This window comes from Scyliorhinus canicula, chromosome 4 (assembly GCF_902713615.1).
Source record: "Scyliorhinus canicula chromosome 4, sScyCan1.1, whole genome shotgun sequence".
Taxonomy (NCBI): Eukaryota; Metazoa; Chordata; class Chondrichthyes; order Carcharhiniformes; family Scyliorhinidae; genus Scyliorhinus; species Scyliorhinus canicula.
The window spans coordinates 185,519,412-185,534,271 of NC_052149.1; the positions used below are offsets into that span (position 1 = coordinate 185,519,412).

Below are 14,860 nucleotides of genomic sequence, written 5' to 3' on the forward strand. Positions count from 1 at the left end.
TGTGAACAGGGCCCCCCGCCATGGCGGGCAGCATGGATTGCTGACATGTGGTGCAGGGGTTGGGTGCACACACTCTCCGGGTGGGGGAGGGGATTACGGGTGTGTGGTATAGCGGTTGGTGCAAGGGGCATGGCGCTGGTTACTGACGGCTGGCCGTCCTGAGGAAGTTTGTACAACTTCATCCACCACTGCTGTCTGATTTTGTCGGTGGGGCCCACGGCACTCATAGCCTCTGCCACCTGAGCCCAGGCCCAGTGTTCGGGGCAGATAGCAGCCGGCTTCCCACCCCGTGGAACCCACGGCGTCCAGCAGGGTCACGAGCTCTGCTTCCGCAAACCGGAGTGCCAGTCTCCGTGCTGCCATCTTGGTGGCTGGTATGAGTGTGTGTTGGGAGTGGAGTGCTATTATGCGGCTGCAGCTTGTCAGCCTTTCGAGTGGTTAATCCCATGCCAGCGAATCGGACACCGTTTTTCATTGGAATCGATCAAATTCCATGTGGCGCCAGTGCTAGCCCATTAACGAATCATGAATGCTCCGGGACCGGCGTCAATTTAGTTATTGTGGAAGTCCACTGATTCAGTCCCGACGTCAGCACCCAGGGCTGAGTTCTCACCGTCGGGATTCTCCATTTTGCGTCAGCGCCGGGGGTTTCCCCATGGCATGGGGCTGCCCCACAATGGGAAGCCCCATTGACCAGCCGGCGAAACGGAGAATCCCGACGGCTGGTGCGGCGAGACGGAAAAACCCTGCCTTAGTTTCTGAAACGGAGAATCCCTCCCAAGGTACGGACAAGTCTAATGTCAGGTGCCATTTGTTACGTTGCTGCAGCAAATTATTGCTTCATATATAATAGTGACACAACTTGGTGTTGCCTAACAAGTTTAGGATTAATGCCATGTTAATCTGTTTTTGCTGTCAGAAGGAAGACAGAGAAAAAATCCATCGGGGAAGCTCAGAAGCAGACTAAGTACATGGATCTCAGTGTCGTTCGTCTGATGTGTACTCCATATCTACCAGGAAGTGATGGCAAATTTACTCGCAGGCTCAGCTCAGGTTATATCGGATCCCATCTAGGACAGCAGTGAGTACTATTACCAGGACCGGATATGTGAATATATAATATATATATATTTCAATAAAATAAATAAGTTCTGCTTCATATCAGAAAATGTAGTATCTGTGCAATCATAAGAAATGTTCCTTGCTGGCTTCAAACAATATCACGCAGGACTTTTCAGTCCTGACTCATGACATCAAACCTTAATCATGATAGAAAATATATGGCTGTTGTGGAAACTGTGAAAATTAAATCCAAATTTGAATAAGTAATCTTCCTCACATCAGGAGCTGAATTTTACGTGCACCTGGTGGGCAGGCATCCTGGGGAGGGGAGGGGGGGTGACCGATTGCCGGATCCCCACCCCCCCCCCCCCCCCCACCCCCCCCCCCCCCCCCCCCCCCCCCCCCCCCCCCCCCCCCCCCACCCCCCCCCCCCCCCACTCACCCCACCCCACCTGAGACTGAACCCTCCCTTTCCTTCCCACACGTTCCTTCTCTTAAACTCACTCTGTCCTCCCCCCACCCATCCCACCCCACCCTGCCAATGCCACGTCCCCAGCACTCCCAAACCCTTCAGGCCAAAGGCCCCGTACTTACCTGCTCCAGGGATCCTAGGACTTGGGTCCAGTCTTCAGCTCCAGTCCTGGCAGTTGCCACTGACATTCTCCTTGCACTGCCAGGCCTGATGGAACTGCCAGCCAATCCCAAGGGCAGTATTTCCACCCCAGTGAGGGGTTGGAGACCCACCGGGTCTTAATAATGAGCCCGTAGCATGTTATTGCTACAGGCTGCTTGGTGTGGAGTCGGTCAGCTTCACACTGACATGGGTTCCAGGCATGGGGCATGCCGTTCGCCCTTCTGTATTATTCAGACCCAGATGTCAGCTGGCAATCCTGTGAGTTTAGGAAGAGTGTAATGGGAAAAACTCCGCAAAATTCCCCAGACATGCCCATAAAGCTTTCTGTTGATGTTGCCGACTTTATACAGAATAGAAACCTGTCAAGCCCTTGTTCTACTCCAAATTCTGCCCTCCCCCAAACGTTAACATTTAATTTTCTGTTACTTAACCGTTTTTATTGGTGCGTTATTTCGCCACCATTGGAAAGAAGTTAGTGGCAGTTTACGTGGAATGAATATTTTATGTTATATTTCCTTTTATAGAAGCACCGAATGCATCAAGTCTGCGAATAGTAAGAATGGCCAAAACAGCTGGGAGTGTGATGGGTGGTGATGAAGTATTTCTGCTGTGTGATAAAGTTCAAAAAGGTAAAACGATTTCAGAATTTAATTACCTTTCAAATTATCTCCGGGGGGCAATTTTGCGTCCGCGTTCATTTGAGCGTAAATAGGCGACATGGACGCAAAATCTTTCGAGAGTTTGCGAAACAATTTCTTGCCATGAGATCACGTTTCGCCGTTTTTGTCGCCACCCGTGGTGATGTGACGAGGTTCCCACCTTGCAAAGGGCGGAAGCCTCTAGAAATGGATTTTAATATAATTACTGGCCTCCTCACCACATGATTCCCCGCCTCACTGAATATGCAAACCTTGCTGCAAGGGGCCGTCACATTGGCAAGTTTGCAAAACGGCTTCAGAACATAGGAGTCAGACAAGGTGAACCTCCTGGGGGCACCAAGGTAAGTATAGCCCCTGAGGAAGAGTCACATGCTCAGGCCAACCTGGCAGTGTCACCTCAGCTGGGGTAGTGCCAGGGAGGGCCCTCTAGGGAGCCCCATTGGAATGGGGTTTCCTTTATGTGTGGTGGTGGCGGGGGGGGGGGGGGGTCGATGCCTTGAAGAGAGCTCCAGTGCCGACACCCTTACCGACTCTATCAGGCCCTGCCCTACCAGACTGATGGAGTAAACCACAGTCCCAGATTATTTTGGTCAGTGTGGCTGAACATTTGGTCTGAAAATTCACACTGGTTTTCAGTCCTGACACTCTGATGAATTATGGAAAACGTACGCCCCTGAGATTTGTGTCTTATGCCTTTAAAACTAATTTATACTGCTTATTCTGATGAGTAGTAAGAGAGTTGTAAAATGTTTTTGCTTGCCAGGTTATTTCTTCATTTTTAATTTACTATGTGTAAGCTGAAACAAATCATTGGGCCAATCAAACCGGTTCTCCAGATAGTCAAAGAGCGATGTACAGCTGAAGATGAGTTTCGGGGTCTTGATATGCAGCTATGTCGGAATTTGCCAGGGTAGTTTCAACGTCTTAGAGCATTGCACTGTTCCCAGGAACCGCCCTGAACATCTCCATGAGTTAGAGTTGGAGACTTGGATGTTCCCACCTTGCTAATCTGGATGGTTACCCAGAAATAGCTAGGCCGATTAAAACCTAGTCCAATATCTAGATAACTAGACTGCTGCCGTAACCACCCCAAACCCCTCCCCCAGTCCAACCTGACTACCCCAATATGACTATACTTCACAACCATCCACGACACCCCCCCCCCCCCCCCACCCCGACCTGACAACTCCTTGACCTGGCTATCCCTCCTAACCACCCGACTAACACCCCCGACCAGCCCGCAACTACCATCTCAACCACCCGACTACTCCTGGACTTGCTTCGTCACCCTGATCTCTTACGCTCCCGGTCAGCTTTCTACCCTCCCAACCCACCCATACTACCACCAACAACCTCTGACTAGTTCCCTAACTAACTGCTCAATCACCCACCTACCAATCTACTCCTACCGACTTACTCATCTAACCCACTTACCCACCTTACCCAGTGTAACTACCTATCCAGTCACCTATTCACGTCGCTCACCTTCTCACCCATTTACTAACATTAGGAATAGACCTCGAAACATAGATACAGCAGCGTGTGCCATTAAAAAGGGGGCATGTTCTGCCTTCCCCCGACTTTTTCTCTGCTCGGTGACGTTTCCCAAGGGATGCTGTGCATTTATGTCAAAACCAGGATTGGTAGAGCCCAGAAGAAGAGGTGCAGCAGTTTTGAGGCAAGGGAATTTACAAATGCAAAGCGGAAACCCAACATCATTGCGCCTGCTCAGAAATTCCGGGCCAATATCCTTTTATTCATACACAATAAGGAACTTATTAATTATCAAAGTTTGGATCATTACATTTTTTCCTCAGATGATATTCAGGTACGTTTCTAACCAAGAGGATGAGAGTGGTCACATTTGTGAGGCATTGGAAAATTTGGTCCTGCAGATGGTTCACAGACAGGTAGATATCTCAAAATATTTCAACTGCTGGCAAAAACTTGACCCTATTTCAAATTAATATGAACACGAAATGAGTAGGATGGTGACATGGATTTAAATTTGGTGTTATCACAAGAGTTCCCTAGTTATTTTTTCACATATTATAGAAGTATCAGTTCCACAGGTAAGTCCAAGTTCCAAGGAACTGAAATATGAATTTATATGTGAGGTAGTCTCAGTGGTACCTTGCCTGAGATAAACAGTTCATGCCTTATGTTTCTGATAAATCGCACTGGAATTTAATAAAAGATAACTCTCATTCACCTATTCTCCATAATTGACAAGTAATGCTCTTGTCAGAAATATATTGCAGGCAATAAACTACAAACCATTTTTTAAGAACTAAGAGAAAGTAAAGTATTGAGTAAGATTTCCATAGAAATCCCTACAGTGCAAAAGGAGGCCATTTGGCCTATCGAGTCTGCACCGACCTTCCGAAAGAGGCACTCTACCTAGGGCCCACTCCCCACCCTATCCCTGTAACCCTATACATTAATCATGGCCAATCCACTTAATCTGCACATCTCTAGCAGATTTACTAGATTATAATTTCTCACGTAAACTCCCTGAGTGTCTTTAAAAGAATAAAGTCAAATACTTAACAATACTTAAAACTACTTGTGTCATTGATGAATCATTTTACTTCAAGTAAAGTCATAAGTGCTTGCTGCAGGAAGGATTTATTTCAAAGATTCAATGTTAGTTCCTTGCAATTTTCTGACCATTTATTTTTAATACACAAAATTGCGACATCGGGGGCTGTATTTTCCATTTGAGGTGAGAATCGGGAAACTGACCATATCCTTAATGTCACTATCCTGCCTCATGAGTGACCTTGCTCGCCCCCATATTTTAACCACACAGATTTGTGGACGGGCTGGAGGTTGGGAGTACCACCTCCTGAAGCAGGAAGAAGACAGAAATGGAGGTGTATGGATGCCAAGGCATGCACTTTTGAAGGCCTGCCTCCAGTACCCGGGATATTAACCCAGTTCTATAGATGAATATGACGGTGAGGCCCACTCCTCCCTTCTCCCAACCCCTCATCTCCATAATACCCATGCTCACCCTTTCTCCTCCCAATTCATACTCAACCAGCCTGCATACTCCTCAGTCCCCAAACCCACTCACCTAGTATCCACAATTCCACAATGTATGGAACCATTGAGCCATATAATGACTGCTCATAAGATTGTCAGATAATCAATTAGATACCACTTCAAAAACAGACCCCATAAATAGTCATATGACTGTTGAGATAAGCAAATAGTCATTCAAAAAGCACTTCAGGAAATTATGTGGTCATAAAACTGGCAACACAAACAAACTCATAGTTCCCTTGACAACTGTCAACAGCACCAATTGAAATTAATCCACCAGTGGGGTTTGATACTCAGCAAAGCATTATTTATAGGTTTCCATTGAACAGCTAGTTAAACAAAACTTTGAGAGCTGAAGTATGTTAAAACCTTTAAAGACGTCAAAAGAGCTTAGCCATCTGTTCAAACTTTCAAGCGGGAATTGATTTCTGAGCTGTTATGTGCTCAAACTTTATATCGGTGGGACAAATACCTGAGCCATCGCTCAATGCAAATATTAAATCACAGATGCAGTCAAATCTAAAGATCACTATTGCTCACTGTAGTAGAGCACTGTTATCTAACGGATAATGTATTCTAATGCATCGCAATATTCCCACTTTCACAATGTGGATCATTTTACATTTACATATCTTTTAGGAAGTCCTTTCATCAATCACTACAGTAAAATGTGTTCAACTTATCATACAGCATTACATTATGAGATATGAGTTGTCAACACCCTTGTGAACCTGCCCGGTGAAAAAGGTTCCTGACGCCAGAGTAGTATTACCCATATTTCACAACCTCTCTGATCTCACATATACACTTCATTCACCATGAAAATTTGCAGGGGATCTCAAATGACCACTTCCACGCAGTCAGAAATGCTGCGTGTAGGCTCATGTACTGTCCCCTTTCCCGCACCAGTAAAATTGCTGGTGATGGGAAGGGGAGAGGGGGTTTTCAAATGCTTAACCTGCCTGTCTCTTTTCAGCCTGCTTGACATGGGTTTGCCCCACATAAAGATGGGAAAATCCAGCCCCTTGTTGATGCAGTAAAATTTGGGCCCAAATTTTCATCCCCGAGTTGGGTTTGCAGAGTTGTGAGAGTTTCTCCCGCCTTTAAAAAAGTCACCTGAGGGCAGCCCGGTGGCGCAGTGGGTTAGCACCACTGCCTCACTGCGCCGAGGTCCCGGTTCAATCCCGGTTCTGGCTCACTGTCAGTGTGGAGTTTGCACATTCTCCCCGTGTTTACGTGGGTTTCGCCCCCACAACCCAAAGATGTGCAGGCCAGGTGGATTGACCACACTAAATTGCCCCTTAATTAGAAAAAATGAATTGGGTACTCTAAATTTATATTTTTTTTAAAATGTCCACCCGCAGGTTAAAATTTTGGTTGGGGTATGTGGGCTGACATAAAAGTCGGGGCAGGCAACTCTGGAACAAGTGCAAAGGCTGCCGAGTCGGAGGAGGATTGAATGCTAAGCCTGCCTCTATGCTCTGGCACTGTATTTAAATCTTCAAAATGTAATAAAACCAAAAAATTTCCTCTGGCCCTCATTCTCAACCGCCACATGCGCCCTGTGCCCATCCATGCCAACCCATATCCCCAACCACTCCCCCATGGCCCCTCGTAGCCCCATGTCTACTTAGTGTCAACTCATGCCAACCTATACCCTCCAACAAACACCCTTTGCCCTTACCACCTCTATGTCAGCTTGCCTGACATCATTTGACACTTCTTGGTCAGTGCTTATGTCTTTGACACTTCCTGGACAGCCTAAAAAGTACATAATCATGTTTAATTATAGTAATTCCAAAGGGTGCCTTACCTCTCCCAAGGCATACCTTACCTCTCCCAATGGTAACCCAAACCCCTACCTCAAAGAGGTACCTTACCTTTTGTGGTAAACACCACTAGTGGTCTATTGTATGTATTATGGCACTGCCCGATATTACAGGTACGACGATAATCCCTGCCTGCTGGCTCCGCCCAGCAGGCAGTGTATAAAAGTGTATGCTCTCCTGCGCTGCAGCCATTCTGGTTCCAGCTACAGGAGGCACACATCTTGTTCATAAAACCTCGATTGTTCCACCATTCTCGTCTCGTGGTAATTGACGGTACATCACCTCTCCAAAGTGTCCCCTAACTATCTAAAGAATCCACTATGTTCAACCCTCCTCGTACCTGGTCTGCTCCCCGCGCGTCCAGGATTCATGCAGGTTAGGGTTTAAAAAATCCCACTTCAATGGAGGCAGCTGGTTATTTAAAATGGCCAGTTGTCTCCGCATTCCGTGCATGCACCAACTCCAGCGAAGATGAAAAATAGCATATTGGAAGAGACCATGTCTGGGATTTTTGCCATGGGCCAAGAGCTGCTCCATTGTGGGGAAAATCTAGGCCTTAGTATCATGGAATTATAAAAATGGTACAAGCGCAAAGGAACCCGATTAGCCTTTGTTGAATCTGCACAAGAGCCTTTTTCTAAAAATATTGTATTGCAAATACACTCAAATCAAAATCCACAAAGCACCAAAGAAACTAATTCACATAGTTTGTTCATTTTCCCCCCTTTAATCCCCCAACCACCCTCTCCCCGCGTACCTCCACCCCCACAGACAAACAATCCTCAGAAATGAACAGAAATAGCCTTCACCATGCAGAGAACCCTTCCTCCGAACTCCTAAGGGCAACTAAATCTTCTCCAACTTGAGAAACTCATATAAATTTCCCAACCATGCCAAAGACCCCTGATGGCGCAGCCCGACCTCCAATTTAACAGAATCCGGCACTGCACATCAGAGAACCGAAGGCCACGACATCGGCCCCTTTCCCCTGCGGCACCCCCAGCATCTCCAACCACCCAATAATCACCAATGTGGTAGGTCCGGTGTCATCTTAACCCCAGAATCCCCGACAGTCATATACCGCCTCCCACAAGCTGGCCAATTTCACCCACTGCCAAAACATGTGGGCAAGGAGTGCTAACCCCCACCCACATCTCTTGCACACAGTCCGCTTTTTTGCCAGAAAGACCCCCACTTATCAGGGCCTGAGGCATATGAAACCCTATGCACCACCTTAAACTGTATAAGGCTCATCCTTGAGGTGGAGGAGGTGGAGCTGACCCGTTGCATTGCTTCACTCCAGACTTCCCATCCCATCTCCATCCCCAACTCCTCCGCCCATTTCTGCTCAATCCCTTCACTGAGGCTACTCCCCTCTCCTCCCAACCACCATATTATCCCCAATCCTTCTGACCCGTCATTCATCTGGGAGCAACAACTTGTCCAATACGGTGTACTTTGGTACCTGGGGAAATTAAGGCAATTCCTCCCTCGCAAAATCCTGCACCTGTCAATACCTAAACTCACTTCCCCATGGTAACTCAAACTTTCCCTACCGCACTCCTCCAGCCCCACAAACGTACCCTCCACAACAAGTCTCTAATACGCACTATCGCTTGCCGACTGGCGGCAATGGCCTTTGGCGCTACGCGCCCGGCGTCGGGCTGGCTGAAAGGCCTTCATCGGTCCACCGCATGCGCCGGGCGTCAGCGCCGCTGACATCACCACTGGCGCATGCGCGGTGGAGGGGGTCTCTTCCGTGGAGCCCGGGCAGCGGCGGTAGAAAAAGAGTGCCCCCACGGCACTGGCACGCCCGCCGATCGGTGGGCCCCGATCGTGGGCCAGGCTACATTGGGGGCACCCCCCGGGGTCCGATTGCCCCGCACCCCCCCCAAGACCCCGGGGGCCCACTCGCCCGCCAATCCCGCCGGCACAGAGGTGGTTTAAACAACGGTCCCGGGGATTGGCCTGTCTGCAGCAGGACTTCAGCCAATCGCGGGCCGGAGAATCGTTGCGGTGGGCACGCCGATCGGCGGGGTGTGATTCCCGCTCCCGTCAATTCCCGGGTGGCGGAGAATTCCGGCCACGGCGGGGACTGGATTTACGCCGGCCCTGGGCAATTCCTCAACCCTGCGGGGGGTCAAAGAATTCCACCCCAGGTCCGGAATAACTCCGAACAGCTTCTTCACAAACTCCACATCGTCCCAGATGGGCACATACACATTCAAACGGCACCACAGGCACTCCTGCTATCACAAACCTTCCTCCCGGTCCCGCACCTCCCATGCCACGACAAACAATGTTTTCTTGCTGACAAGATCGTGGCTCCCCTTGACTTCGAGTCAAACCCCAAGTGGAATGTTTGTCCCACCCGCCCCCCCCTTCCTCATCTGATCCTTCACCCGCAAGTGTGGTCTCCTGCAGGAAAATGACTTCTGCCCTTAAACATTTAGGTGTGCGAATACCCGGGACCGTTTAACCCACGGGTGTTCCATGTCACAAATCTTACCCACTGTGTCACTGTCTGTGCGGAGTCTGCACGTTCTCCCCGTGTCGCGTGGATTTCCTCCGGGTGCTCCGGTTTCCTCCCACAGTCTAGAGACGTGCACGTTAGGTGGATTGGCCATGCTAAATTGCCCTTAGTGTCCAGAAGGTTTAGAGGGGTTATTGGGTCATGGGGATAGGGTGGAAAGTGAGGGCTTAATTGGGTCGGTGCAGACTGGATTGGGACGAATGGCTTCCTTCTGCACTGTATGTTCTATGTTACCAGAGGCTTCTGCCTCCCCTCTCCCCCAAAATCTGCATCATCACCCAACTCGGACTCTACCCAGCCCCCCTTCCCCTCCCTAAACCGGGGCACCCAAGATGGCCACCCCTCCGTCCGTCACCCAAATTTGTCCACCATACCACCGTGTTCCAACCCCCCACTCCTCCCTCCCCCCCACCCCCCATCTTCTCCCCCCAAGCTGGCTGATCACTGCAGCCCCCACCTGCACTCCTGTTTCGTTCACTGGCATTGCTTGCTAGCTTGGCGACTCCCACCATGAGGCCCAAACAAAGGACCCCGCCTGCACTTTTCCTACTCACCCATCCCCTCCTCACTTACTCCACTGCCTCCCCTTCCCTCCCCGCCCCCCAGCCCTTCCCTAGTGTCCCAAACCCATAACCATAAAAAAGAAAACAATCAATAGGGGGGGGGTATGTGGGAAAATATATGAACAACTACTGGACAGAGCTCAAACACCACGAGACCAGACCAGACAAGATGGGAGGACTAACTGGAGACAGAGGGTAGAGTGGGGACTCTGGAGTGAAGCATTGAGCAGGGCGAACTCCACCTCCTCCTGCGCAAGGCTAAGCCTAATGCAGCTCAAAGTGGTGCACAGAGCGCACCTGACCAGAACCCGAATGAGCAGGTTCTTCTCGGAGGTGGAAGACAAAATGTGAGCGGTGCCAGAGGGGCCCAGCCATCCACACCAAATGTTCTGGGCTTGTCCCAAACTGGCTGGGTTCCGGATAGCCTTCTCCGAGGCAATGTCCAAGGTTGTGGGGGTGAGGGTGATGCCATGCCCAATAGTGGCAATCTTTGGTGTATCGGAGCAGCCAGAGCTACACATGGGGAAGGGGGCTAACGCCCTCGCTTTCGCTTCCCTAATCGCACACCGGAGAATCCTGCTCAGCTGGCGATCGGCAGCACCACCCACGCTGCAGACTGGCTCGCTGACCTTTCGGAATTTCTCCACCTGGAGAAGATTAAGTATGCCCTCAAAGGTTACCCAAAGTTTGGCTGGGTACAGTATGCCAAACGATCTTGCGGTGATACAGTGCCGCCTTGGCCTTATTAAACCCGCCCATCTCTTGGCCAGGTCCAATGTCCTGGATACTTGGGGGCAGTTCGTCGGCCTGTTCCAAAACTTGTTCGAGGCCAGGAATGAGTAAAAAGCTAAGAATTTTTTAAAAAAACATATAGACGAGGAACCAACGGACTGCGCAACCCGGCGGGGTGCGGCGGAAGGAAGGTGGAGAAACCACAAGAGAAGAGGAAGGGTGCTGAAGCCAAAGGGCAGTGGAGGGGAGGAATTATGGACCGATCCAGAGGGCAACAAAATGTGCATAGAGTTAGTTAAATACAGGACAAAATAAACCTCTCTGTACAATAAAGTGAACTAGCACGGGCAAGAAAAATGTAATGTATATGCACAACAACTGTTTATAAATATGAGAAAAGCCAATAAAAAGATTTTCAAGAGCAAACACACAATAGCAGCCTCCAGTACATTCTCAATTACCCCAAGGACCCGTGCAAACACAAGGATAACCATCTATAAACTGTACCAATGGTACAAAAAATACCAAAAGGTATGTTAAACAGTATGCACATGTCACCAAGAGGCCTTGGAAGGCACAGTGACTTCTGCAAACATATAAAAGGCAAATTTCCTCAAACAAGTGAGAGAACATGTGAAATATATATAACTGGTACCAAAGTCCATCATTCAGCCCTCCCCCAACTCATGTTCCTTGATGAGTCATTTGCCTCTTCTGGCGTCACAAAATAATATTCCTGGCTCTCAAAGGTTACCCAAAGTTTGGCTGAGTACAGTATGCCAAGGCGGATCTTGTGCTGATACAGTGCCGCCTTGGCCTTATTAAACCCACCCATCTCTTGGCCAGGTCCAATGTCCTGGTATAGTCTGACCTGATTCCCTATATTCTGACCCGATTCCCTTCCCAGCTGCAATCCTGACTCACCCCGACCCACCTCAAAATCTTTTCTTTGTCCTGAAACTTGTGAATACGCACAATCACCACCTGCGGCTGCTCCCCGGCTCTCAGCTTCTGCCTCAAGGACCTGGGTCCCAGTCCGCATCCGGGGCCTTGTCTAGAACCTGATCCTCTACCAACCTCGCCAACATCCTTGTGACATAGCTCGAGGCACTCGTTCCTTCAACTCCCTCTTGCAGGCCCACAATATGAAGTTTCTTTTTTTTTAATAAATTTAGTGTGCCCAATTCATTTTTTCCAATTAAGGGGCAATTTAGTGTGGCCAATCCACCTACCCTGTACATCTTTGGGTTGTGGGAGAAAACCCATGGAAACACGGGAGAATGTGCAAACTCCACACGGACAGTGACCCAAAGCTGGGATCGAGACCTGGGACCTTGGCGATGTGAGGCAGCAGCGCTAACCAATACACCACTGTGCTGCCCCTAATATGAAGATTCTGCTGCCGAGATTGATTCTCTTTGTCCTTTACCCCCACACAAGCATCTTGCTAACATCCTCCAGGATTATCATCTCTGCTTCCAGCGTAAGGACACTCTGGTCCGACACTGCCTTCTGCACCTCTTGGATCCTTGCTCCTTGCACCTCCAAGCACTTCCCCACCTGATCAAGGTCCAGTGAAGAGGTGCAACTGCCCCCTCAATTGCCTTCAAAGGTCTTCCTGCATTGCTTCCATTACTGCCAAATTCCTCCTTGATGAAACTCATAACTGTTCCATTGGCAGCTTCGCTATTACCCTTCCCCCTCTGCCATTTTCTCAGTTTGTGCTGCACCACTAGTCCCCTTTAACGCTTGGGCCAAGGCTCTCATTGTCTTTAACCAGTTCTGATAACCCACAGACATTCCAGTCTAGGAGAGAACTAATCACCCTCCACTCTCCTCACAATTTTCCACCAGAGTCCCCCAAAAATCGAGTAAAAAGATCCAAAACCACCGCCTCCAGACAGGAGCAACCTTGTGTGTGACTGTTCACACCATGGCCGCCACCAGAAGTCTCCTGCAGAGGCCTATTCAGAGAGAAATCCAGGTATCCCCACTGCCTGGATCTCTCCCCATATCCCAGCTTTATTTTCTCCTTCAAGGACTTATTCAATTTCTTTTCAAGGCTACAATTGAATCTGTATCCATAACCCTATCAGGCCGTGCATTCCAAAACCTAAATGCTTATTATATGTAAAAAGGTTTGCTTATATCCCCTCAAATTCTTTCACAAATCACCTTAAATCAGTGCCTTCAGGTTATCAACCCTTCAGCCTTGGAAACAATTTATCCTTATTTAATCGTTCATGATTTTAAACACCTCCATAAAATCTCCTGTTCACCTTCTCCACTCAGCGGCACGGTGTTGCAGTGGTTAGCACTGCTGCATCATGGCGCCGAGGACCCGGGTTCGATCCCTGCCGCAGCTCACTGTCCGTGTGGAGTTTGCACATTCTCCTCGTGTCTGCGTGGGTCTCACCCCCACAACCCAAAAGTATGCAGGGTAGGTGAATTGGCCGCGCTAAATTGCCCCTCAATAAAAAAAAATTAAAAACCTTCTCTGCTCTAATAAAAGCAACCAAGTTTCTTAAGTCCATCCATTTAATTGCAATTCTTCATCCCTGCAATAATTCCAAAATAGGTTTTTCTGAACAATAGTTGTCCCAATATAATCTTTATCCTTTCTCATGCACATGTATCACTGATATTAATTTCCTTGTTTTGCAGAAATCCCTAGAATGTATTTATTCTCCCTTTAATCAATGCAACACCAATATATCTTGTTGCATATTGTCGGCTATAGATTTATCAAGGATGAATTGCCCAGCTTTTATTCAATTTTTAGGAATGTGCGTTTGTTTAGAAATCATTTCAATTAAAATCAAGAGGCTTGACAATAGATATTGAACCTATTGGTGCCTTAACAAAACAGAAAAGTTAGAGGAAAATTGGATTCAGTATCCTTTCAAATCAGTGTGCTCTACTTGCTCCCAATTCTATTCATAGTCATGTGGGCTCATATTTAGATTGCTCGAAGGGAATATAGCAAATTATAAAATTCTGTTATGTTTTTCAGTTTGCTATTGTTTTCAAGACACCAAAATATTTTGACATTCACATCGCAAAACCTGTCTCAGTGTTTGTCCAGTTACGGAGACGTTCTGACGGTGAAATGAGTCAGCCAAAACCATTATATATTACCCACATACGAAGAGTAAGTATTCTTAGGCTCTAGTCCTGTTTCCCTATTGTTAATTGCGGTTCTCAAATACCCGACAAATTGTAAATAGAATTTGACATTCTATGTCATTTTTTCTTGTGAATTGCAGCATATGGAGTAATTTATATAGCGTATAAAGTTTAAATTCTGTATGGTTTCCATATTAAACTGATAACGTTCTACCTTTATGAGCTGCTCTGTTAACCCTCCTTGGCTGTTGCAGATCATGACCTCTCTATGGCTTTCATTAATAACCAGTTATCAGAAGCTGCACACTTTAGCATTTCACTACATAGAACATAGAACATAGAACGATACAGCGCAGTACAGGCCCTTCGGCCCTCGATGTTGCAACCGACATGGAAAAAAAAACTAAAGGCCATCTAACCTACACTATGCCCTTATCATCCATATGCTTATCCAATAAACTTTTAAATGCCCTCAATGTTGGCGAGTTCACTACTGTTGCAGGTAGGGCATTCCACAGCCTCACCACTCTTTGCGTAAAAAACCCACCTCTGACCTCTGTCCTATATCTATTACCCCTCAATTTAAGGCTATGTCCCCTCGTGCTAGCCACCCTCATCCGCGGGAGAAGGCTCTCGCTGTCCACCCTATCTAACCCTCTGATCATTTTGTATGC

The 14,860-nt window shown here is 48.0% G+C and overlaps 1 protein-coding gene and 1 long non-coding RNA gene across 3 annotated transcripts in view; both read left to right on the forward strand.

Annotated features, from left to right (window-relative positions):
• LOC119965219 (nuclear factor NF-kappa-B p100 subunit-like) overlaps window positions 1-1,079 on the forward strand; it is a 93,086-nt gene extending 92,007 nt beyond the window's left edge. For both annotated transcript variants that reach the window (XM_038795667.1, XM_038795668.1), the window contains one exon: window positions 924-1,079. In XM_038795667.1, coding sequence (XP_038651595.1) covers window positions 924-967 — 44 coding nt within the window. In that variant the 3' untranslated portion in view covers window positions 968-1,079. The remainder of the gene's footprint in view (window positions 1-923) is intronic.
• A 1,141-nt stretch (window positions 1,080-2,220) lies between these two features.
• The window catches only part of LOC119965220, a 29,096-nt gene continuing 16,456 nt past the window's right edge, over window positions 2,221-14,860 (forward strand). The window contains exons 1-3 of the long non-coding RNA XR_005460461.1: window positions 2,221-2,325; window positions 4,173-4,265; window positions 14,074-14,211. This is a non-coding gene — a long non-coding RNA (uncharacterized LOC119965220). The remainder of the gene's footprint in view (window positions 2,326-4,172; window positions 4,266-14,073; window positions 14,212-14,860) is intronic.